The 26,816-nt window shown below is 43.3% G+C and overlaps 1 protein-coding gene and 1 long non-coding RNA gene across 3 annotated transcripts in view; one reads left to right on the top strand and one right to left on the bottom strand.

Moving 5' to 3' along the window:
- Nucleotides 1-26,543, top strand: part of LOC119480771 (cadherin-20-like) — an 82,128-nt gene extending 55,585 nt beyond the window's left edge. For both annotated transcript variants that reach the window (XM_037757330.1, XM_037757331.1), the window contains exons 3-12: nt 5,035-5,329; nt 5,698-5,817; nt 9,848-10,015; nt 11,845-12,032; nt 12,841-13,088; nt 18,225-18,361; nt 20,672-20,793; nt 20,984-21,101; nt 22,843-23,094; nt 24,866-26,543. In XM_037757330.1, coding sequence (XP_037613258.1) covers nt 5,035-5,329; nt 5,698-5,817; nt 9,848-10,015; nt 11,845-12,032; nt 12,841-13,088; nt 18,225-18,361; nt 20,672-20,793; nt 20,984-21,101; nt 22,843-23,094; nt 24,866-25,386 — 2,169 coding nt within the window. In that variant the 3' untranslated portion in view covers nt 25,387-26,543. The remainder of the gene's footprint in view (nt 1-5,034; nt 5,330-5,697; nt 5,818-9,847; nt 10,016-11,844; nt 12,033-12,840; nt 13,089-18,224; nt 18,362-20,671; nt 20,794-20,983; nt 21,102-22,842; nt 23,095-24,865) is intronic.
- On the bottom strand, nt 20,949-26,416 carry LOC119480772. The gene is made up of 4 exons (XR_005205000.1): nt 26,280-26,416; nt 22,908-23,115; nt 22,296-22,348; nt 20,949-21,085 (listed from the first exon to the last, which is right to left on the bottom strand). It is a non-coding gene; the product is annotated as an uncharacterized LOC119480772 (long non-coding RNA).
- Nucleotides 26,544-26,816: the final 273 nt, after the last annotated feature.

Genomic DNA, 26,816 nt, shown 5'->3' with positions numbered 1-26,816 from the left:
CAGAAGACGAACGCATGAATGCAAAAGAGAAGATCATGGGTGGGCAGAGGCAAACCTCTTCAACCGCTGCACACAACAACAAAAAATGCAATTTAATCCCTGGATGCACTGCGTCCATAAGACAGCCTCTCCTCTGTCCACTTTGAACCAGAGCCAGACAGCAGTGATTGAGTTAATTGACTCGAACCGAGGCTTCAGTCGGTCAGCCCCCGGCTCCACAGAAGTGGACGGCAACGTCTGCAACACAACTGACGGTCTCTGAAAAGAGCAGACGGGGGGGGGGGGGGGGGGGGGGTAATACTGACAAAGGAGCACTTTGATCGCTCGGTCGCTAAAGTGAATTGAACATTTGATCAATAGTTGTAAGGCCAGGCATCATCAGCAGGGAGACAACAATCGTTGGAATTGGAAACTAAACTACATCACTAAAAAGAGTGGGTTTTGGTGAAGCTTTTTAAATCACATGTGTACGGTGTTCGAGCCTGAAAGCGCCACGGCAAAAATATCCCGTTTGAATTATGATTATTTTTGAAAATTATGAATATATTTAAAAAGTGTCCCGGTACTAAAGCTCACTAAATGTGAGTGACAGTGAATTGGTTTCTACTAATTTCTTTCACGCATTAACGCAACTTGTGATTTTTAGGTTGTGGCGGGCTCAGTTTTAAAGCTAGAGTGAAGATACTGGTATCAAATGAAACTAAAAAACTTAAAGAATCCATTACTATTTGTCTTGTCAGTCTAGCTGGTCATGAAAGAAGTTAAATAACGCTCCAAACTTATGCTACATTTTGGCGAGGAAAAACCGGCATGGCCATTTTTCAAAGGGGTCCCTTGACCTATGACCTCCAGATATGTGAATGTAAATGGGTTCTATGGGTACCCACAAGTCTCCCCTTTACAGACATGCCCACTTTATGATAATCACATGCAGTTTGGGGCAAGTCATAGTCAAGTCAGCACACTGACAGCTGTTGTCGCCTGTTGGCTTGAGCATATATTGTTTTATGCTAAATGCAGTACCTGTGAGGGTTTCTGGACAATATCTGTCATTGTTTTGTGTTGTTAATTGATTTCCAATAATAAATATATACATACATTTGCATAAAGCAGCATATTTGTCCACTCCCATGTTGATAAGAGGATTAAATACTTGACAAATCTCCCTTTAAAAGGGACTGTATGTAAGTTTTTACACGTATATCCGTGGAGTTTGTATTGGAGTCTGAGTTCTGGTGGAGGCTGGTTGTTTGTTGGTGTTAACGGACTCCATTTCTAACCGAACGTTAGCTATGGTTGCACACTGTTAGCCCTGTAAGTGGAGCTGAAATTAAAAGACACTCTCGAGCGTGCATGGCATCACATCCGTTGAATTTTACAGCAAGAAAAATTAAAAATGTCCCCCATTCTTCACATTGAAAGCCGTCTACAGGCTGATAGAGGAGACCCAGAAAGATGCGGAAGGTCTCGTTCTTTTAGGTTAAGTTACAACCTGTTCACAAATTGGTATAAAAAGGATTAAAACACGTTTAAACGTGTAAAAACCTAATTACAGTCCCTTTAAGGTACATTTTCAACCAAAAAAAAATTTGATTAACTACGGACAATCATTGGATTAATCACAATTACATATTTGAATCGATTGACAGCCCTGATAATAAACTTTATTTATAAAGCACCTTTCAAAACACAGTTATAAAGTGTGTGACACTGTGACACAATGAATGACACAGCAAATTGTAAGTAATTTTTGGCGCAATCACAACGCCGTTCTTGCTTTTGGCGTGTCATTTCACACCATGTAGTCTGTACTGACTGCAATGCAAACGCATCCGTGTAAATATGCTACGCTCAGAGCTAGTGATGTAGAATAGATAGTGAGATTGACTGCTTGACTTTTTTGAAGTAACATTATTGACGTGTTTTCTGTACTTCTGTTACGTTGTTTACGTAAGTATTTAACAGCGTTTACGTACTTATTTTAAGCCCGACCACGTTGTTTTTCCTAAACTTAACCAAGTGGTTTTGTTGCCTAAACATAACCGCGACCGTTTCACAGAAACAAAGTGGTGTTAAATAACGCAAAAAAAGCCGTTTCACAATGTTAACCCTGTGGCGTGAAATGACAAGCAAAAAGCCTAAAAGGCGTTATCATGACAAGCGGAATATCCTTATAATGTTGGGCTATTTATACGCCTTCCCCTCATTCAATCATTCAGTCATTCATAAATTGGGAATTCAGATAATGCAAATTGAAAACGGCACCTGAGTGAATAAAGCGTGATTCCTGCAAAGCGTTCTATCAGAACGTATCTCCCTGTGCTCGTATGTGGATTCATTAAAATACTCACTAGTCCCAAAGTCCTGAAAATATGCAGCCCTGATCTTAAAACACTGATTCCAGACCTTTGAGGGAATTTGGGGTATTCCTCGTCGACATTTAAAAACGCTGCACATCCTCCGAAAAATGTCCCTTTGGAAATGATGCAAACCTTCCTAATTAGTGTTCTGGAATAACTTCCCCTCCACCGCCTGGGAATACCAGATTCCAAAAAGTCCGACCAGATAGAGGAGTAACAAGTCCCGAGAGGGTATCACGCGTGCTGTACTGTATCTGCTCACAGTCGCTGCAGCATATTCACTTCCATCTTCTTCTTCGTTCCCATTCACAGTTTCCTCTCTGGTTCTTTTTTAAAGCTGCCCACCCTGATTTTTTCCTGCTGAATGAAATAAGTGATTCTGTCAAGCCGGGCTGATTCCCAGAGAGCCACTCAAGGCAAAAAGGCATTGTAGGATGTGACAAAGCAGAGGAAACATGTACTGTAGGGTTTTTTTTCTCTCCTCAGCTCAGCCTACCTTGCCACTCCTCTGTCGAGGAGCTTTAGTATTCAGAGACGCGGTGATGTCGGAGGTTTGGGCTTGGAGGTTTGAGACGGAGCAGGTAATTGATAGCCTGAGTGTCAAACTCCTTTCATAGGTTTGAGCGGTGAGGACGGATCAGTGCAGGAGAAGGCGGACGAGGCGGAGGCAAGGCACCGGCCTGAGATATATCACCGCGAGACACGAGGCTGAAGCCCACAATGGGGTGTTGATTAAAAAATATATTCTGGGCCGAGCTCGGCATGCGCGGCGCTTTCCAGGGAGAGAGTGCAGGTGGGCACGTTGTCCGAAGAGATAGGAGAAGCCTGTATAGTCTGGCTGCTCGGGGAATGATAGGTATTGTGAAGATTGCATGCTGAACTATCAGCGGAATAACAACAACGAGTGCTGTAGCTGCAAAACTTTGAGCAGTTTCGACAGCCTCGGCTTGGTCATTTCACTTAGTGGTCTCAGACGACGTAAAGGCCGAGTATCTTGAAAAAGAGTGTTTTTAGAGTCAACGGGGGTGTGGGGGGGGGGGGGTGTTGTCAGTGCTGTGGGTTGATTATATACCAGACAGACGTCAATGGGGGCATTTAATTCCGCTCTTGCCAGTGTGATGGCAGTAAGTACTCATCATATGCAGAGACCCTTTAAGTACAAAGTACGGAGTGATTGCACATCAACACGTTGGCATTTGCACTCACAGGCCACAAAAGGCTCCTGATTGCACTGCAGGGCCCATGGCAACAAAACAGGCTAGAAGCTGTGATTAGATGTGTCCTTACAGCTACAGTATTAAAGGTACGCTTATAACCGCACACCACCCGCAGAGGTCGACAGTTAATTTACCCACTGGTTTAATAAGACTAGAATGAATATGTTGACAACATTGTCATGTGCACGTACTTTCGTCCAATTTAGCATTTGAAAAGAATCTTACATTTGAAATGGAAACTCTGCGTTGTAGCATGTTGAACGGCTAAATGGAAAGTATTAGGAACAGTGAGACACAGTGAATTGAAAAAAGAAATTGCTGTGGAGGTTTAATTGGTGACGTTCAGCTTTAATTTGAGGGTATTCATATCCACATCGGATGAACATGAAGTAGGAATTGTTGTGTTACCATAGTTGTCCTACACGTTTGGCACACGGGAGGAGTTTCAATTGGTTTCAATCTGCAACCTCACCACTAGATGCCGCCAAATCCTACACACTGCACCTTTAAACAGAAAGTTGTTATGCATACTAATGTCTGTCTGTCTTCATCAACTGTCCAAAACCTAAAGATGATCAATTTACAGTTATATAAAAGCAGCATCCTCACACTGAACCAAAGATTGCTTTGCATTTTTGTTGACAAATATCATAAATTGTAGATTCATTTTCTGTTGACCATCGACAGCAATCAGCTCGGTATAATGCTCTACGGGGCCTGCATCGCGACCAACGTCACCGACACATGTTCAGTTGGATTGAGATCATGTGATTGACTTGGACAGACAGAAGAACTTTCCACTGGTAGTCTTGTCTGGATGTTTTGGATCACTGTGCTGCTGCATTGTTCTAAAATTAGGGGATGTGACCTAATTAAATGTCCTCAAAATCATGTCGCTGTACTAATACTTTAGGACTGCTGCACATGTGTTATATTCCTGTTGTTTCAACTTGTGATCACTGTCACACTTAGGCCGGAGATACTCTGCTTTTTAGCCACGCGTTCACGTCGTATATGCGTTGCGTTCATTTCTGACTAAGGGTACGTGTCCACAGACGCATTTTTGGACGCGGCTGCCACTATAGGCACTCAGCACCTGATTGGACAAACGCTTTCACTTTCACACTGTCTGATAATGGATGGGAAGTGTGGAAAGGACGGATCCTTTGGACAAGTAAACGCACACAACGAGCGCTCCAAACAAACGTAGGATATGCGAGGCAGCGTCATGCACATGCAAACGTGTCGCAAATATCTCGCCATTTCTGTGCATTTTGTTGGCAGAGTCACTGATCCCCTTGCATTCTCTTTACTAGGAGTTTGGGTACAGATTTGAACATTTTTATTTGTCCCATGCTACTCACAAAACGCCGGAGAAACAACAAAGAAAAGTGGATCTTTTCCTAGAGAATATGCATTGTGGAATAAAATGTTTTTGCCTCTATCTTTGTTAACAGCTCCACTCAGACATGGATAAAGGCGACGGGTCCATTAAGTACATTCTGACGGGTGAGGGCGCGGGCACCACCTTCACCATCGACGACAGCACGGGGGACATCCACGCCATCCAGAGGCTGGACCGGGAGGTGAGGGCCCAGTACGTCCTCCGCGCCCAGGCCCGCAACCGCCTGACGGACAGGCCTCTGGAGCCCGAGTCCCAGTTCATCGTGAAGATCCAGGACATCAACGACAACGAGCCGAAGTTCCTGGATGGGCCATACCAGGCGTCTGTACCCGAAATGTCCAATATAGGTAAGCAGGGGGGGGATGAAGGCAGCCAGATGGATGGAGACAGGAACTAAACTGTTGCTTGTGCATGTCTGCGGTGTTTGTATTCAAAGGGAGTGGCTGGTGAACAATACCAGAGTACATAACAGCCCTGCAGAGTTGTCGCTTGTTCCGACAGGCTCGTCTCCATCTGCTTCATTCACTATTCATAAACCAACTTTTTTGTGGTTACTCTGAAGTAAATGAGCATAGTTAATTCCTGGAGCTGCTCCAGCCACAGATGGAAAAACTCCACCCAAAATGATTTCTTTTGATTTTCATGTTGATATTGGTGTAGATGACTGGCGTCTTCCTTTTCTCCCTCTTCATCTTCGCCTCCTTTGTTCTCCCAGGAACATCTGTGATCCAGCTGACCGCCACAGACGCCGACGACCCCACGTATGGCAACAGCGCTCGTGTGGTCTACAGCATCCTGGAGGGCCAGCCGTACTTCTCGGTGGACGCCAAGACTGGTACGACTTCTCAATCTGTAACCACGGCAACCGCCGTTTTGATCCATTACATGTCGAGTCTGATGGATTTCAAACTTCACTAACTATTTCATGAGCTCCACATGAATTTGTAATAAGTGTGAATGATGTCAGATGACCCGATAATGTCGACAAACGACAGTAGCACCGACGGGTCAGGATTTACTAACACTCTGCTGACAGCTCCTGCTAATTCCCCCCACCTCGTTTCTAACACTGTAATTGCACCACAGTCTGATTTTAGCAGTCCACACTTTAAGCCCCTGTGTATACCAACCGGCTCTGAATGTGGGAAGCTCAGCATGCCTCCCGTTGTTGCTACGAGACTACCGAACACTCGTCTGAAACACGGCGCTCTTTTGTTGTAACTCGCAATAACTCAAATTCGTGGCACTCAACATGGAAAGATGTGCTAAACTCAAACTGACTTCTCTGATGGAAATGAGGACAGAATGAGACAGGCAGGCCCTCGCGGTGATGTGACAGAGTGGTTCAACAACAGGTTTAATCCCCTAAAAATAGATCCGTCTGTCATTGAAGGACCACGACAATGATTTTGCAAGTTTTATGTCTGTTTACGACAAATCGAATATACTTCACATTGCTGCCAAACAATGCTATAGTAATTTACTATTCTAGTAATTCAAAACATATATCATTACTAATGTTTTCATCTTGTTGAGTTAGACGAGCAGATTGATACAACACTCTACATTAAAGGGGCTCTATGTAGGAATCAGAAATTGCTTGTTAACAGTGACACCTGTGGCCGTTAAGTCAACTCACATGTGCTCACATTACGTAGACGCGGGCGACCATCGGTCAAACCAATGAGGCAACACACACAACACTGATTAGCCAGCTAAAACCACAATATCACTACATATTTCACATGCATGGCGGTAAAGTCAGCTTACGGAGTCCGTTTTGATACCCAAAACCAAACAAAAGGTCCATCCGTGTATCAAAGGACCGGCCGATGTTGATCCTAGTTTTCCCCCCACGACATCGATCACATTCCTGTTTTGCAAAATCTAACTTTTTTTTTTGTGCTTAACTTGAGTTTGTGTTGGAGTCTGAGTTGTGGTGGGGGCCGGTCGTTTGTTGGCGTTAACGTACTCCATTTCTAACCTAACGTTAGCTATGGTTGCACACTGATAGCCCTGTAGCAGAGCTGATGAGACTAAAGGCATTCGCGAGTGCACATGACGTCACATTCGTTGAAAAAACATTCCGCATTCTTCACATTAAAAGCAGCCTACAGGCTGATAGAGGAAACCCAGAGAGTCACGGAAAGTCAAATTTTTTAGGTTATAGGTTACAAGCTGTTCACACATTGGCAATAAAGAATGACTAAAAAACATTTATACGTGTAAAAACGTACATACATTCCCTTTAAATGCTGAGATGGAACCGGTGAGAAGGGTCACACCTACTTTAGTACAAGATACACACCCTGAGATAACTTCCGTGATTAACGTACTAATTTTAATGCAAACCATGATCTTTTCCTAGATCTAACCAAACTCTCGTCTCTAGCTTCATACTTACAGTAATGCACAAACATGAGAGTGGTATCAATCTTGTCAGCTAAAGCCGTGGGCACACTACCCGCATCAGGAGCACGTGGCGTTTGCGTCGCGTGGTGGCTGCGTGATGCAGGAGTCTTGTGTTCACACTAGACGCTTGTCGGCTGCGTGTCAGCTGCCTGTCAGCTGTGTTTCTGCTGCTGCTGTCAGCCCTTTCTTTCTGCATAGAGTTTGCCTTTTAATGGCCATTTAACTTCATGATAAATATAATTTATATTTATTTTAGACAGAGAAAGGTTCAGAAACGTGTGGTAATTAGTAAATAATAGTAATAATCCACAGTTAAAACTCCGTACTGTATTCATTTATGATGCTTTCCAAGTCACTGCTTGTTCCACATCACTGTCCGACACATATTTCAGAATAAAAGCCTTGTGTTAACAAATGAAGGAATTCTGTGCAAAGAAAACCCGCTTTAGGGCTTTTATTTTGAAATGAAAGCAGGAAGTGTTGATTTAAACCCCAAACTTTATCAATTCTTGGAGCTCTCAAAGTGACTGCGTGTTCCACAGCACTGACTGCTCATATTTCAGAATAAAAGCCTCATGTTAACAAATGAAGGGATTCTGTCTATAGAAAAAACACCTGAGGGCTTTTATTTTGAAATGAAAGCAGGAAGTGTTGATTTAAAAACAAGTTTACTTAACTTTACTTTTTTTCATCTCCGTAACATATTCTACAGATAGACCAGTATATATATATATTTCTAATGTGTATGTGTCCATATACTTTTGGCCATATAGTGTATATGAAAAAAATCAAGTAAGATTAGAGCAATAAAAAATAAAGTATACAAAACTTGTAAATAAGTAGCTTAAACTCCTCAAGCTTGAACTGCGACTTTGCAGCACACACACGGGCAACAGCGTTCATAACTCAACCTAGCACTTCCATAAATCCATTAGATTCCTGAAAGCAGAGAGCCACTGGCCATTTTTTACCACAGCTGCCTCATTTCCTTGTTTGTCAGCACAGAAATCTGTTGCCAAAGCTCTCGGGCTGCGCTGCCCATCAGCAGCCAGTCAGACTGCTGCTGCCGTAGCTTCATCCATCACAGAAACACTAGTGGCTCTACAGCTATCAATCAGCCTCCCTGACTCGCCGATGAGCACAGCACTGGAATTTTATTGGTGTGAACACAATGTAAAACCGTTAACACATATTGCTCAGACCCACACATGCACTCCTTTTTCTTACTCCTCAGCACAAAGCATCACTTGACCTTGGTTGGATTCTGCTGCATCTGTGTAAAACTGGCTATGTCTGGATGTGTTTGGTAATAATACACTGGTGATGATGGTGCACAGATGGGACCCGGGCAACAGGGAGAGCAAACTGAAAGCACACATCCTTGAAGGTTAAGCACCAGGTTCAGGTTTAGACTCACAAGTCAGTCTCTAAACCCTTTGCTTAATAGAGACTGAAGACAATCTCCCTGGTCTCGTTGCTAAAACTGGATGGAAACAAGTGTAGAGTTTAAAGAAAAACCTGCACAGCAGAACCAATCCAAGTCTTTAGGAGAAGCCATGTGCTGGTCGTAGCAGAAACACATGCACAGAGGTTTGAGAGCGGCTGTTCTCGCCATTCTAGCAACAACTTTGTATATAAGAAGGACGTAGTCAATGTGACTTCACCCATTGGTTTGTGGACTGCCGTTTTGAAGCCTCAATTTTGGCATTTTGACACGACCTGATTCCCAGACAGGTAGGCAGACATCTCTGATTGGCTGGTATCACGAGACGATAAGTTAAGGCAGGTTACATCCACAGCAATAGCTTCGTTATGAAGTGTGCCGTTATTTCATGAGAACTATTTAGTCGTCTAGAAGCAAAGTTTGTCAAGTCAAAGTTTGGATTCACTTATTTTGGATGCAAGCATGTACCTTTTGTCATGCACATATGCACACGTTAACTCATGTCCACTCGATACCGTTTATATAATCATGGTTTTACCTGCAGAAATGCTTCTATTTTAACTATTTTAAACAAAAGAAGTGGACTCAAACAAGATAACTGCCCTAATAACTCCCGATGTCATTGTATGTTGTGCAGAAAAATTTACATTTCTTTGGACAAAAGTAGCATAAAGTGTGATAAAATACATGACATTCAGTTTGGATGAGATGTTTTTTCTCTTTTGCAGCCCGATAATGAAGTTGTGTTTAAACCATATTGTCCATTACAGCTTTAAACCATGTGATTAAAATCATTACTTTAAAAGTAGAATAGAACGACAAGTTTAATTATGAATCACTCATGCAGCCTCTTTGTCCGGTCCGTCGAGAGCGTGACATTCCAGGACGCCATCGCTCGGACACATGACCCTAATCTGAGTCACCAGCTCTGTGTTGCTGACCTTTGAGTCACCTCATGTGTCTGTGTTTGCCCTTTCTTACCCTCCTTCTCCCCCTCCTCTCTCCTCAGGCGTGGTCCGGGTGTCCCTGGCAGACATGGACAGGGAGACCAGAGAAAACTATACTGTCTCCATCCAGGCCAAAGACATGGGCGGCCAGCTGGGGGGGCTCGCCGGTACCACCACCGTCAACATCACGCTCGGCGACATCAACGACAACCCGCCCATGTTTGACCAGAGTAAGAGACGGACTAACAGTTCCTCTTTACTGCACAACTGTCCTATTATTCTCTTCTCTCTTTTCCCCGATTCACTTTGCTCCCGCTCTACCTGAACCCACATCACCTTCCTCTAATCCCTCCTGATACTCTTACAGCTGATAAAAGAAGCTAAATGTAAAAGTTTTAGAAAGTTTCTCTCAACAGGAGAGAAACAGGGCAGCCAGGGTTATATCGTAACATAATATATCACAATACTGTACAAAAATGTGATTAAATGCATCATGGAGCTGAAAAAATGGATCTCAATATTTACTAAATCTGATCAGACTCCTAAAAGTTACATATTATTGTTTGCATGAGGGCTGCAACTAACGATTAATCTGCAGATTATTTATTTTTTGTCAAATATGTCAATCACAGTTTCCCAGAGTCCGAGGTGATATCTTCAAATATCTTATTTTGTCTGAACAACAGTTCAAAACCCAAAAATATTGAGCTGACAACGAGAAAAAAAAAACAGAAAAGCAGCGAATCCTCGCTGAATTTTTGGCATTTTTGCTTGAAAAATTACTTAAAGGACGAATCGAATATCAGTTTATAGTCTTAAAGAAAGCCACCTGTAGTGTTTGGAAAAAGTTGAGATGTTTGATCCTCATGAGGACATTCTCATTATGTATATATTTTATTATTCAGTTTAGCATTATGCAGATAAAGTTCTGATTGTAAAGTAGCTGCTCTATTTTTACATGTATGTAAGGGATTCTTGTATTTGCATCTTGCACCAAAAGAAAAATGTGCACTTTAAATACTTAATTTAAATAATCAGTTTGTTTTCATTCAAAAATATCATGAGTATTCCTTTAAAGTGATCATGAGTGTACAGTGAACCCTGTATTGTATATTGTACCATGCATTGTTAGATCTCTAACCCTACACGAGGCTTCAAAACGCACCACAAACCTCAAGCCGAAGCCCTCAAATGACACTGAACTGCACTGTAATTTCAAAAGCATCCGTCTGTTTTGTTTCAGGGCTGATACTCGACTTGTGGTTTGACATGTCAGCTTGTTTCAGCTGCAAATGTCTGCCTGTGTAATGTGTGAACGCTGCTATCCAAAGTGAGAGTTTACTGTTTTGTATGGGTGAGAATCAGCCCTCTAACCGACCTCACATCTCCACATCTAGACACCTCATTTGTCTCTCTGGAGCATCCAAGCCGTTCGCCCCTCTGCCCTCCTCCCTCTGTCCACTCCTGGCCACCAGTCCCTGTCCATTTACCCCCTGGCCTCCGCTCCCTCCCCATCCTCTCTCAGCCACCAGTCGCCCCATGCTGTCTCTTTGATTATCCTCATTTCTGCTCCTCTCATTACCGTCCTCCTGAGGTCAGGGGTTGTCTATAGCTGTCCGCGGTCATCTCTTCCTGGCCGACGGGTGGCTCCGCTCCGAGACAAAGCAAACACCCACCGCCCACCTCCATCACTAGTCCCCCACCAATTAACGCCATCACTTCGATGAAACTTTGATCGGTTGTGAAGAGCTTCAGGGATTCCCCTCTGTCAAGCACAATGTGCAGGCATTTCACTTTGGACTGCAGGGAGCGCCACAAATTGGGCAGCTGTCACCTCTTCTTTGAGGTTAAACGGTAGATGAAATTGAAGCCGGCCCACGAGACAGTATACAACCCAATTGTGAGGCGTTTATGGAGCCATTTATTTTAAGCTGTCTGAGATGTGATTTTTGAGGGGGAGAGAGCGGCTGTAGAGGTGATGGAAGAGGTTTGGCTCTCTCTAGAGGATAGAAGAGGTATGACATGGATGATAACCCTGCTCATTCATTCATTTCCTCAGGACTGTATCAGATGAGCATCCCAGAGTCGGCTCCTGTGGGTTCAGTGGTGGGTCGCATCTGGGCGAAGGACAGGGACATCGGGGTCAACGCCGAGATGAAGTACAGCATCATCGACGGAGATGGGAGGGACACCTTTGACATCAGCACCGACCCCACCAACCTCTTCGGCATCATCACAGTGAAAAAGGTACACAGACGAACTAATAGCATTATTCCTCTTATCAGAAAACAAATCATGCATTCATCTCACTTTGAGGCATGTTTAACTAATAGAACTTGTGATTTATGATAAATTTCATGAAAGAAGGAGAGATAGCCTGGGTTTGTAAAGCTCCTTGGTCATACAGGGAGAAAGTCACAAGACCCCCTTTAAAAATCTGGAAATTTAATTTTGCCTTGAGAGGTAGAAACATTACATAACTTGTAAAGTGCTGTCTGCAACAAATTCTTGGTTCTTAGTGTCAGAAACAATATCAGCTCCACAGCAGCTGCAGCTATCAACATATTACACATATCACAGCAAAAACACTAGTGTGTGCACATACAACGCTCCATCAACTATCATAACACAGTGTGTTGTTGTACTCACCAGTCTGAAGGTCACTCTTGTACACCTCAAGTCTTCCTCAGTCTGATCCAGGTTCAGTGTCAGTGTGTAAAAACAATGCTTTTACTGATCAGTGCTTTCACTTTTTTGAAGAAACACTTGTCTTGATCTCTCAACCTTTCTGCCGTTACGGAGCCTTCTTCATCAGTCTGTCCTGGCATAACTGGTTACCTCCTCTCTGAATGCAGAGCTGCACTTCTACTGTACGTACAGTTCTGCAGGAGAGTCTCTTTTTAACCATCAAACTGGCACAAACTCAAGTGTTTCTTGAAGGAATTACAGTTGAGAGTTCTTTTAAAGGCGAATTCTGACTGCAAAAAGTGTCAACTTGTGTTTAAAACTGCAGCCAACGTTCATTATGATTCATTTATGCATGTTCCCCCTCCAGCCACTGGACTTTGAGAGCAAGCCCAGTTACACTCTGAAGGTGGAGGGTGCCAACACACACCTGGACCCTGCTCTCCGCGGGACCTTCAAGGACGTCACCATCGTGCACGTGAGCGTGGACGACGTGGACGAGCCCCCGCTGTTTGACTCGCCGGCGTACTACATCGAGCTGTCGGAGGACACCGAGATCGGGACGGTGTTGAGGACGGTGTCGGCGAGGGACCCTGATGCTGCCAACAACACTGTGAGGTGAGGAAGACGTGGCAACAACAACACCTTCGTGGCTTCATGTGGTTTTTACAGCTTCTCTCCTCGTTTTCAACCTCCTTGTTGCTTCCACAGAGACAATAGAGAGAAACATGATTCCACATTTGGCTTCAGTTTTGCGAGTTTATAGTCCAAACCAGGCCAATAAATACACCAAAGAAATTAACTTCAAAAGCACAACTCCTGTCAGGTGTGGGGATGGTCTTAATGAATTGTTCAGCAAAGTATAAATCATGAAAATTACACAGTTGTGTTCCGTATTAGTTGTATTCAAAAGTCTAATAGGAGAACGCCGCTATCAACCACCAAAAGTCTGTTTTATTTTATCAGTTTTACAGGATCAAACTGTTTTTTTGTTGTTTTTTTTGCATGTTAAGCCCCAAAAGTCTCATATACGTTACATTACTACAGACAATTTTTCTATTTATTTTGGTACAGCATGGAAACCTACTTTATCTAGCTAAACCATCACAGTACATATATATTGTATTTTATAAATGCAGTAGAAAAAGTATCTCAAACATCTTTTAATAACTTATGGTGAATTCAAGTGCAGCTTAGAGGCTCTGAAATCTCAGAGATAAGAGTTGACTGCCTGACAATGATGCATTCATGAGCTTCTGCACCTGTAAGTTGTCCGAAAATGAAATTAAAGTGACAAACAAATTAAATAAAGAGCTCATGAAAACATATTGATTTGCTCCTTCAATTAAAAATGCCAGTAACAACAAAACAATCTGAAATGTCACTATAATAATAATAGCTGATTGCAGAATATGCATCATCAATATCCAAATAAAATGAATGATGTTTTCCTGTATTACTCCAGATGCATGCTGGGACAGGCTGTGAAGCTAATTAACCGTTATTAGAGCATTACATTCATCTGATTTATCAATCAAGAGTAATTTACTGTGGGTTGGCTGACAGTTTTTTTCTGGCTCTGTACAGTAGATGTAATGTAACCTGATCACCAGCAGAGAGCAGCATCACATCATGACTCCTCACAGGAGGCTACAACTGCACATATGACCGAGGTTTCATTCATCACCATGTGAGCTCCCCAGTCTGGACAAATACTACTGACGGAGGACAAACATAATAATGTTAATAACAACGCTCCACCGTCCAGCAATCAGTCAACACCCAGAGACACGAGAGGCTGAGGACTTTCACTCCTCTCAATGATTGGAGAGTATGTTTTTGTGCTCTAACAGAACAGATGTTGCGTGGTGGGTTTACTGTCCAGACTGCACCTCTCATAAACTAATTAGACATAAAGCCTTTAATTAGGCTATTAATCATCCGAAGGAATCAATGACCGCGGCAGTAAATGAGTGTTTCACATGGCAACGGGCTGCACCCCGTCCCAGCTGTCCGCTCTACAGCCTCCATTAGGGGCTAAGAGTGGTCCGCGGGATGAGGATGATGAGGATGTGGATGATGGCACGGTGGCTGCTCGTCTGCTCGGACACTCAGCAGTTTATCTAGAAGTGCTGTGTCCGGAATTTCCTCCTCATTCACTATTCAACAAACAGTCAATAGTGAGCAGGAAATTGAGATTTTACACACTTCATCATTTCCCCTTCGCTGACAGGTCACATCACTGTAATTTGCACATCTAAAAGCAAACTGTTGCATTATGGGATTTCCACATGCTATGGACACTACATTGTGAGGACTTTTGAGGACGAAACACTTGGAAGTTGGACACTTAAAGATTCCCCGGGGAGTTTTTGACCTCTAGTGGCACACTTTTACTACATACTGCAGCTGTCCTCACAAAGAACGTACTGTTGCATGCAGTATGCCTACAGTTGGGACACACATCTTCATCATAACATTGCGCCTTGAACTTTGACACTCTTGCTCATACATCCTCTGTACAGATGATTGTGGGTCAGAATAGCCAGAAAAGCATGCTGGCTTGCATACTGAAAAATACATTTGACATACTATATATTGACTTAATAGCATGGTGGTGCGAGTACACACTATTCCACTGATCAACAGGTGGCGGTAACGCACCAAGATGTGCAGCAATGCACCAGCAAAGTCAGAGAAGAAGGAGACTGCAAGACAGTAACCATGGATGCAAACAATGATGGATTTAAAATACTAATCTGCTTTGCAAATGTTTTATGAGGAAGAAAATGCACTCGTCTGTCCCTATTCTCTGCCACCTTAAGATAGATAGATACTTTATATATCCCAAAGGGGGAGTTTCTTGGACATAAGTCTTTCAGCATGAAAGAAGCATAAAAAAATGACAAATCGACCAAAGAAATCTTAGTCGACTAAGACCAAAACGACAACTAATCGTCTAAGAGGGAGCAACACTAGAAATTTGCACGTCACAGCAGCACAATGCAAACACGGAAAAAACAAATGTCAAACACAAGTTTGCCTATAACATAAGAGTTAAAAAGTTAAAAAGTATGCCCTTTAAGCATGTGCATGCATCCAAGTGCACAAATGACAGTAACTGGATGTTATTATAAGTTAAATAGATGTATTGCACTGTGTCAGACGTTACAGAAGATGTAATTGTGAGTCCAGTAAGACCTCAGCAGCCTCCCAGTCCACATGATGTCCACACTGTTAATACGTTTTCTGGCCACCAGCAGGAATGATCTCCTGCGCCGCTCGGTCCAAGTAACCAACCTCTTCTCTGTCACCGCCTCCAGAGAGTCCAGCTCAACTCCTCCTCCAATCACATTAATATCTCTTGACCCCTTAGACTAGAAAACTGGGACAACCCCGAGGCTGGAACTCGCCGCTCTGAACCCTCTGATGCTCGAGGAGCTCCACTCATGACAATAAACCAACAACTCTCTCATTCCTGAAGAGAGAGAGAGAGAATCAGAGCACTGATGCAGCTAAATCCCCAGAGCTGGCACTGTATTCTGGCGGTGAATCAGTGAAGAGAGATTTAAACAAAAAAAAAGAAACGCAGATTTGGAGCTGGAGGAGAGTCCCAGCAGCAGCAGCAGATAGTGGAGGAATCAGTTCAGGGTGACAGTGAGGAGCTGAGATACTGCAGCAACATCAGATGACAGATAACAACAAGCAGCAGGTGACCTTCAGTCTCTCTGTGTCTGTCTCATTTCCATTTTACATCTTTCTGTCCTTTACAGACGGCAGCATGACTGGCAGATAGATCTGAACACACACACACACACACTTTCACCTGCTATCTGACACATCCACACACACACACACACATACACACACACAGCAGCCCCTCCTCACGGCTGTGGAGGAGTGATATTAATAGAGATCCTTCAGGGAGATCTTTGGCAGCTGTGGATGTGCCAGTCATGACACACAGTCCGAAACACACACACTGCAAACAACCCTACACACACACACACACACACAACTGCTAAAGTTACCAGAATTTTATTAAACGATTAATTTGGTCATTTACAGGCAGTTCAGTTCAGGTTTTCCCTTCAAGTAAAATCTTGTCAGAAGGTAAAAAGTGAAAGGGAGACTGGAGGGGTTAAAAATATATGTAATATATGGCAAACTATTTAATTTAAGATGACAATTAGGCTACAAAATACGGTACATTAACATTATAACACATCACACCACAGAGCCCTGATGTTTAAACCGACAATTAATTCCATTTCTGCAGCCTGTGCATACAGCTGATTATCAATAATAAATAAACAACAGCCTTCGTCACAAGAATTAACCAGAAAAGAGACAAAACGCAGACAATTAAATAAAAAATAACCAACAATAAATAACAGCTGGACACCGCTGCGGGTGCAACAACAAGCAGCATTATGTTAATGTGCAGCGTTATGAAGAGATAGAAATTAAACAACCTGCCACTTGAATCAACAGCAGAATGAAACATCACCAACAAGACAGCACAGAGAAACAATATCAGCTCCACAGCAGCTGCAGCTATCAACATATTACACATATCACAGCAAAAACACTAGTGTGTGCACACATACAACGCTCCATCAACCATCATATCACAGTGTGTTGTTGTACTCACCAGTCTGAAGGCCACTCTTGTACACCTGAAGTCCTCCTCAGTGGGATCCAGGTTCAGCTCCTCTGCTCATTCATTCCCAATGGAAAGTCTACTTTCTGGTCCCAGCAGAACCAGTCCACTCTGCCTCTCTGGTCCCAGTACAACCAGTCCACTCAGCCTGTCTGGGAAACATGGTGGGAAAGGGCCAGTACTGCAGGGCTAATTAGAGGAAGTGGAAACAGGTGTGCAACTGGGAGTGGATGTCAGGTGACCAGAACTGGCAAGAGAGTGTGAGGACCTCTAGTGGACAGTTGGAGAATGGCAGGTCTGCAGAGTGAGAGGAGAGTTCAAGGGCCTGAGCAGGAGCTGGAGAAAACCAGCCGATTAGAAAGTCCTCTTGTCAGAAATGGACTTATCAAAAGTAAAACCTAACACAAGGGACACAAACAGCAAAGCCTCCCGCCCACGCAGTGTGTCTCTTTTGCTCTTTAAACTACGTCACCACAGCCCTTTCCCTGAGCGTTTACTGTTTACTGTTTAAAGGGCGCCTTGTGCGGCGGTATCAAATGCGTCAGTATTTGACGCCCTGGGAATAAGAACGGGCTGTTATTCTCTAATCAATCCACTAATCATTCTCCTCTTGGAAGTGATTTGACTTCTTGCAGAGTGAAGCAGCTACAGGTGGATTGAGTCCATGTGTGAACACACGGGACACCTCACGGTTGCATAAACCGGTATCTGCTCCACAGCCTGGAAGAGGATGTGTGCTCTACGTGCTCCTCTGTATGTGTGTGTGTGTGTTGCATGTGGCTCTCAGAAGAGTGTTGGCAGGAGACGAGCCAGTGCTGCAGGTCTGTGTATCCCCGGCGTCAGTTTGGCAGAGGAGCCAGATACTGTGATTAAGCCTTATCTGGAGCCCATTCTTCTTCTTCTTCTTCTTGTGCCTTCAGAAGCTGCCAGCCTGACGCCTTATCGCACAGATACACACATGGTGCACATGCTGGATTGTGTGTGTGTGTGTGCGCTTCTCCCCCTCCAGGCAGGATTACAAGCTCCCAGAAACACACAAAGGTGCACTGATATACTTCACATGGCACGTGTCATTTTTTGTGTCTCGCCAGGTATTCCATCGAGAGATCCAGTGACCCAGAGAAGTTCTTCTACATCGAAATCACTTCCGGGTCGCTGATGACGGTGCGTTCGCTGGACCGAGAGGAGATCGGCTGGCACAACATCACCGTCCTCGCCATGGAGATGAGTACGTCACACACGCACGGACGCACGCACGCACAGGCTTTCTCATGCAAAATCTAACAATCGTGTTTGTCTTTATTTCATGCCAGTGCAAGTGATGGATGGATGGATGGATGGTTAGATAGATATATAGATAGATTGTCTATATATAGGGAAAAATATGGCACGTAGCTGCATTTGAATCGAGAAAAATAAGCTTGATTTTAGGAATAAGTTTCTACGCTGTCTGGTTTTATCACTTTATTTAAGAAAGAGAGGCTTTAAAGTATAACTGAAAATTGAATTCTATGCACATTTTGTCCACAAACATACAGAAAATACAATAATACTGCAACTATTGAGCATATTTTTCCATTTTCTTAATAAAGAATAAAGTCTTTTGGATATATTTGTGTAAATTTGAGCTCGTCATCGCCCTGTAAACTCTTTTGAACAAAGATACAAGAAGTGTTTTTTATCCCTTTTTCCACAAGCTGGCATAGAGTTGGTTATGTGCCGTTTAAATGAGATTAAAGACGACTGTTTCTTTACAACTTTTAACATTTTGGAGGCTACTCAGCAAGTAGAATCTATTTGTCAGCACTGGTTCCCACTAGGAGGTACTTTTGATTAAACTAAACTTATTTTGGTGATTACAGTTTGGACCAAATTAGTACAAAAGTTCAAGGATTTCCACTGAAAAAAGGTCTTCAGTTACAGACAAAAGTGACATGATAACAATGAGACTCATGGATAACCAGATGGGTGAATACAAACCAACACAAACACAGAAGCAGTGATTTAGGAAAACAACTCCTGCAGAGTTGGTTGTGTTATGTAGAGCAGGAGCTGCCCTGCAGATCTGCACACAGCTGGTAGCACCGAAAGTCACCTTCATGCCCCTCTGCTTTGTTTGTCTCTTTGTCTCTTTGTTTGGTAGACACACGGTAATTGAATTAATGACTAATTAAATAAGTTTTCGCATGGCGGCTAATTAAAGATGTGACGGAGACGGAGAGGGCGAGGAGAGAGGGCACAGGTCGGAAGGTACGGAGAGAAAGAAGAGCGACAAAATGAAGCTGATTGATTTGAAACTAAACAAAAGTTATTCTGTTCACTCGTTACCGCTCAGGTTACTCTGTTCTCTTCACTTTCTTTCACTTTTAGATAGGACTGAGTGGCTTTTTGCATTCAGTGTGTTTGCACCACAGACTTTGAGAACAAAGATGCAATTTCTGAGAAATTAGACATTTTTAGAATAAACTCACTATTTATTTATTTATTTATTTATTTATTTATTTAATTTCTATATATATGGGGATTATAATTCTACACGAAAAGTCACAGTATTAAATCTAAAAATGTCATTATATTATGACATTAAGTTGAAATTTTACAACAAAATTCATAATATGAGAATTTAATCTGAATTCCATAATATAGTTATTTTACAAGAGTCATATTACGATATTACACAAGCACATTGCATTTACCAAAGAAAAAAATGATATCGTAATCTCAGAAATCTCATTATTAGAAGATTCACATCTCCTAATTATGAGAAAACTATCCAGTAATTCTGCGATATATATTATAAAATACTTCAAAACTGAGATTTTATGTAAAAAAGTCATATAATGAGAATTAAGTCATAATAATGAGCATATTTTGATGAAAAAAAGGCATTATATTGCAATGCAAAGTCATCATTTATTGTGTGTTATTATGAGGATTAGTGAATAATCCCAGTTGAAACTCTCTTCTCTCCTCCCTCACCTTCTTTGTGGAAGCTCATTTGGAACAAAACTCTCAATGTGAAAGCAGCTGAATCAATATTCACATTTTAATTGAGCTGCTTCGTTCTGTACTTTAACTCAAATAGATTTTCACACCGCTGGTTTCACTTCCCTCCCGTAAAAAAAACGTCAGCAAAGTTACACCACTTTGACTCGAGCTGGATGTTTAAGTGCTTCTACTATATACTGTACAGTGAACGCACCCGCTTCGACCTCCAGAGCCAAAGTCACGCCATTGATTGATCGATCATGTGATGAAACCTGAGAAAGTAGTTACTGCCCACTAATTGGGTTTCTATTGCCTATTACACAGCTGGTTAAGATATGCAAATGGCCGATTGGTAATGGAGAATAATAGAATTGTAATCTGAGCGTGAGGAGGCCTAATGTGCCGCCCGCGGGCTCGTTGTAAATGAGGGGAAGATTAAGGGAGACACAAACTGAGCTCAGCAGGATCCTCACACGCTCATTTATCTGAGTCCATCAATGCATCTTATACAGCTCCTGACCAATGAGTGTATGTGTGTGTGTTCCTGCAGATAACCCCACACAGATCTCCAGTGTGTCGGTGGCTGTGAGGGTCCTCGACGTCAACGATAATCCCCCCTCGCTGACGCACTACTTGGAGGCTTATGTGTGTGAGAACGCCAAAGCAGGACAGGTGAGAAACATCTGATATGACAACAGTTTGAGGCACATTTTATGCTGCTTTATACTTCTACTCCACCAAACTCCAGAGGAAGATACTAAACTTTTTACTCCACTACATTTATCTGACATATAAAAAGCTATAAAAGATGTATTCAGTGTCTTTCCTCCGCTGGGATCTGACTCTATGTGATGTAATCCAGCTGATCCAGACGGTGACGGCAGTGGATCCAGATGAGCCGCTGGGTGGACAACACTTCTACTACAGTCTGGCTCCAGAGGCCGCCAACAACCCCAACTTCACCCTGAGAGACAACCAAGGTTTGTTCTGTCAAACGTTAGTGTACTGATGTCCAGCTGGACTGTAAGGAGCCGGATATAGTTGTGTTTTACTGGCCTGTACAGTAGCACATACATACCCAGTTTGATTATAGCACTGCTCTTAAGGAAGAGGGTGATCTTCCATCACCAGAGACTCTGAAAGCTTTAGCTCCGTTTGTTCTGAAAGTACAGCACCCTGTTGCTGTTTTAAACTGGAAAACATACAGCTGATTTCCTCCAAATCTGACTGACTGTACGAGAAATATCTCACATATTGTGTATCGGTTAAGATTCCTGGTTTTCACCCAGGTTTTATTTTTACTTTATTAGATTTGTCACGTACAGGTACATGCATGAAATTTGACCTTTGCATTTAACCGTTGACCTTGCGGTCGGAGGATGACCGCTCTACCCCGTGTTAAGTTTGTTAAATTTAAGTTTTTTAATGTTACACTCGCAGGGGTCATTTTTCAAGTACTTTTACTTCTGATACATTTTACATACTGTATTTTATTTTCAAAGCAGGACTTTAGTTTGTTCACAGTGTGGTATTGTTACTTTTACTTAAGTAGAGTAAAATACAACCAAGACTTTAAAAGGTGCAGTGTGCAGGGTTTGGCGGCATCTAGCGGTGAGGTTGCAGACTGCAACCAACTGAAATTTGTACAAAGCATGTAGGAGAACTACGGTGGCCGACGTGAAAACGTGAATCTTCACTTCTGTATGTTTTGGAATTAATTAGGATTCTAAAATAGAAAATAGCAGTGAGCACGTCTCCAATCTTGAACAGTATCAGGTGCCAGGTAGTGGTAAGAACAGAAGAAACAAATCACCGACACTCACAGATAAAGAGTCTTTTTTGGTTTATTTTGGGTAAACAAACGTTCTCGTTTCAGCTATAAGACGCTGATGACGGCTTAAAGCTGAAACGCGTTAGTTTGTTTGCCCAAAATAAACTAAAAAAGACTCTTTATCTGTGAGTGCCGGTGATTTGTTTCTTCAATTAATTATGATTCTCACAGAATCTTAAAGTGAAGTCAGCTTTCTATAAAACACAATCCTAGTCCTCTGTGTTTGCACATTTCTCTTGATATATTTTCCTTTCCTATATAAGATCATATGGTCTAGTGGTTGAGATTCCTGGTTTTCACCCAGGCGGGGATCAGTTTCATCTCTTTAAATATAGAAACCTACCACATTAGCTGTTCATTATACCGCCTCTTGTACTTCAGTCTTCCACCTCAACCCTGTAAATACAGCACACAGAAGTAATTTGACCTCCATATAGAAACAGTACTGGTACTAAAATGTGACATAATCATCACTTTATCTCTCATGACTGATGTTCAAGTGGCGAAAAGCCCTTAAAGCTTCAACTGAAATGCTCTGGAATAATATAACTGATAACTGATCTTGATATTTTGTGACTAAAAACTAAAAACTCAAATTAATTAACACATTTTTTAAAAGGATTCAGTATTTTTGCACCAGATACCAGCAGACAGACAGTCAGTCTTCTCAACTCTGGTTTTATATGTTGACAGTAATAATTATGTCTCAGAATAACAAGCGATGACTAACTGGTGTTAAATTGCCACTGATAGCACCTTCATCTTCATCTTCACAGCTGTATAAATCTTCAATTCTCACCATCGCCCCCGACTCCCGTGACTCTGTCCTGTACCTGCCCTAACCCCTGTAATCTGTTTAACCCGTCTTTGACCTCTCTGTCTCCTTCCAGACAACACAGCGTGGATCCTGACGCGGCGAGGAGGCTGGTCGCAGCAGGACCAGACCATCTTCTACCTGCCCATCTTCATCTCCGACGGCGAGCAGCCGGTCCAGACCAGCACCAGCACGCTGACCATCCGCGTGTGCAGCTGCGACCACGAGGGCAATGTCATGTCGTGCAACGCCGAGGCGTACAGTCTGCCCGCGAGCCTCAGCAGAGGGGCGCTCATCGCCATCCTGGCCTGCATCTTCGTCCTGCTGGGTGAGTTACGACCTGCTGCTGCTGTGAGGTCTCTGCAGAGAGGAGTCAGTGGCGTTCTGTTATATCATGATAACGGTGGCAGATTTAATACTATTTTTTAACACACAACAGAAAAAATATCAAGAACAAACATCAAGAAACTCTTTACAAAAGACGAAATACAACATATAAACCTATAGAGTGCTGTAGGGATGACGGATTTTTATAGGCCAACCAGGAAGTTAGCATCGCCCTGGGTTCCCTCGACAAACAGCCAATGGGATTGTTCCATTGGGTTTTGGATTATTGCAGAAAATCAGCTCGGTGGCAAACAAACATTCATGATACTTACACATTTTGTTCAGCAAGATAATCTCCACCATTTAACTACAACAGCATCTTAAAGGGACAGTGTGTAGGATTTGGCGACATCTAGTGGTGTGGTTGCAGATTGCAACCAACTGAGTACCCCTCCGCTCACTCCTCCCTTTCCAAGACTGCGGTAACGTGAGCCGCTGAGTGCAAAACCGTGGTAACGCTGTTCTCCTTGCTCAGAGGCCATCCTTACCGTAATAACACTACTTTGGGAGCAACGGAAGTCAGATGGCGGCTGGCGGTACCACGGTTTTGCTCGTTACCGCAGTTTCACAAGCATGTAGGAAAACTACGGGTAACTTCAGGTAACGTAAAAACGTGGTAACGCAACATGGCGGACTCTGTGAAGACGACCCGCTCCCTATGTAGATATGAAGAGCTCATTATAAGCTAACAAAAACACAATGATTCTCAGTTTCAGGTGATTAGACACTAATGAAAACATAGTTCTGAATATTATATTTCATTTCTGCTAATAGATCCCCCGAAAAAACTACAAACGGTTCCTTGTTTTTTAAAAAGTGCTAAGGTTTTCTGTTATAAGTTATCAGCTTATTAAACACATAAAAAAGCATGAATAATCACCACATAATTGCACATTTGATATATTATGATATAACAAAGACCACTGAATAATGGATGAAATCTTTCGTCTATTCAAAACGATGAGCTCACCCTTGAAGTGAGCAAAGATGTTTTAACTAAATGTGTCGCTGCCTCCCGGTGGAGCAGCGTGAGTCCACCAGCTGAGCCCTTCCGCTCACATTTACAGGTCTGCAGGGAGAGATAAAGCGGGCCCATATCGGCCTCCTGGGGAGGAGACGGTGCGATGCTACAGGGCAGCTGGTGCTAATGAACGCTAGACGTTTTGCCAGGATGCAGAAAGAAACCCATATTTAATCCGGCACGGATGATGTCACACTGGGAGATGCCTTAATGCTCCCGCGGTATCTCCTTTTACAAACAGAGACTTTCTACTGAGACTTTCTGCTTTGAGACAAACCAAAGTGTGCTACACTCCCCTTTTCCATCTTATTTTTATGTGGTTAAAGTGAAACATATTCCTCTTCAATGTTGATTATTTGACTCTAGTGGAGGTATGAGGAATACTCAAAATGTCAAGGTGTAAAACAAAGTGCTGCAGTGATTTTAATCCGGGCCTGCTGCCGCCCCGAGGCTCGCCCTCGGTTAGGACGTTTACATTCTGCTACAAAAGTTTAAAATCCAGTCTGACCAGGAAAATGTTTCCTGGCTGGAAATTCAAGTTAATGGCAAACTACATGACATTTTTGACAGTTTCACGATTAGTAAATGTGTGCTTCTGTGTTGCTTCTTGTTGAAAGTACAAATTAAAGAAGCTTGACATCCATCCTGTCTGTCTCTCTGCTGACTGTTTCTAATCTCTTCCTTTGACCAGTGATGATTCTGCTCATGCTCTCCCTGCGCACCCACCGCAAGAAGCCCTACCTGTGCGACGAGGAGGAGAACGTCCACGAGAACATCGTGCGCTACGACGACGAAGGCGGCGGCGAGGAGGACACCGAGGCCTTCGACATCGCCGCCATGTGGAACCCGCGTGAGGCGCACCACCACCTGGGCAAGATGAGGCAGGACATGCTGCCGGAGATCGAGAGCCTGTCGCGTTACGTCCCTCAGGCGTGCGTCATGGGCGGCGGCAGCGGGGACAGCAACGTTCACGGATACGTGCTGGCAAAGCTCCTGGACGCCGACATGGACCCGTGCGCCCCGCCTTACGACTCCCTGCAGACCTACGCCTACGAGGGGGAAGGCTCGGTGGCAGAGTCGCTCAGCTCGCTCCAGTCGGGGACGTCCAACACGGACCACGAGTACGACTATCTCAACGACTGGGGGCCTCGCTTTAAAAAGCTGGCCGAGATGTACGGCGTGCTGGAGACAAACACTCCTCCGATGTGGTAGAGCAGCAGAACCGTTTTGCCTTTTTAATCTGAGATAAATTACACCAACAAAAAGAGACAAAACCATCAGAGAAGTGACACAAACGTGTGCACAACAAAGCCTGGATGTGCTCGCGACCATATCCATGACTGTCAGCACTTGAATTCCTGCCGAAGCCTCGATTCTCCACAGCCTTGAAGGCCTGAGATGCCCACAGCAGCAGCAGCAGCAGCAGTGTGAGCTGGTTTTAAATCTCCCCTTAGAGACTGGAGGCTGGATTGGCAGCCTTGCGAGGCCCTTGCGAAGGAACGGCTTCAAAGCACATGTTACTCCCCTGCCTGACCCAGCCACAGGCAGAGCCCCTTTGGTTCAAAGTGTTGAGCGATTCATGCCAGAGATGAAACCGAGAGAGAGACCGAATACTCGCAGCAGCACAGGAGACTAACTCTGAAATGCTGATCCACTGTTCTGAGCTTTTATACGACCCGAGCCACGAAAGTCATAGCTGCAATTTCTGTTTCATCCGTGGCAGGTCTTAATTTATTTCTTCGTTCCATGTGCTGTATTTATATTTTTTGCTAACTTATTTGGGTACTTCGAACCAACACTGTACTTAAACTGCCGCTATGTAAGGAAGTCTTTAAAAGATCACATATATACGTTGTAACATACATGATGTAAAAGTTCTTGTTTCCCGTCTAAATGTCACATGACGTGCACAGGAGATGGCGATGCTGTAATCCCATGTGGGGTTTCCAGGTTTATCGTATTATTATTTTTTTTAGCTATTTGTATCGTAACTCTGTTTTTGTTCCCAAAAACATGAAGCAGTTCATTCATGAGGACACGAGGGAAGATATTGTTTTTTGGGGGGGAAGAGGACACATCCCAGCAGGCGGTCAAACGTCACTCACCTGGACGAGCACATGACCGAGTCGCCTTTCGTTACGGATCCACCGCCGTGCCAAACCAGAGTCCGGCGGCACCGAGGCTCGATCCGTCCTGCAGGAGACGCTGTGTTGCTTCTCTGCTGCCACCACACGAACGTGGCTCCGATTCCTGTGGACTTCAGAGACATTAATAATCTGCGTTAAGTGCCAAATGTACAAAAAAAAAGACATTTTGGATGAAAAAAAATCAGCAAAACACAAACACCAAAAGATTAAAAAAGGATTTTACAAAGTGGGAAAGAAGTGAAGGTACATTTTGATAATTTGAAGTTTACTTGAAATCTCTGTGGTCAGTCATGCTGCAGTAAGTGGTATGTGAATGTAGATATTTTTTGTATTCTTGGTAATAAAAAGGAAAAAATAACTTCTCTTCTGTCACTAAATTTCCTCGAGATGCAAGAAAAGAAATGATACTTTCTGAACATCTGGGTGGCAAACATTTCAGAGTAGTTTGTAATAATGAACTGCTTCTTTTGGTGGCTATAAGAGCGTTATGCAACC

Source organism: Sebastes umbrosus, chromosome 21 (assembly GCF_015220745.1).
Source record: "Sebastes umbrosus isolate fSebUmb1 chromosome 21, fSebUmb1.pri, whole genome shotgun sequence".
Taxonomy (NCBI): Eukaryota; Metazoa; Chordata; class Actinopteri; order Perciformes; family Sebastidae; genus Sebastes; species Sebastes umbrosus.
The sequence above is the reverse complement of the archived record's forward strand: the minus strand, read 5'-3'. Positions and strand labels throughout refer to the sequence as shown.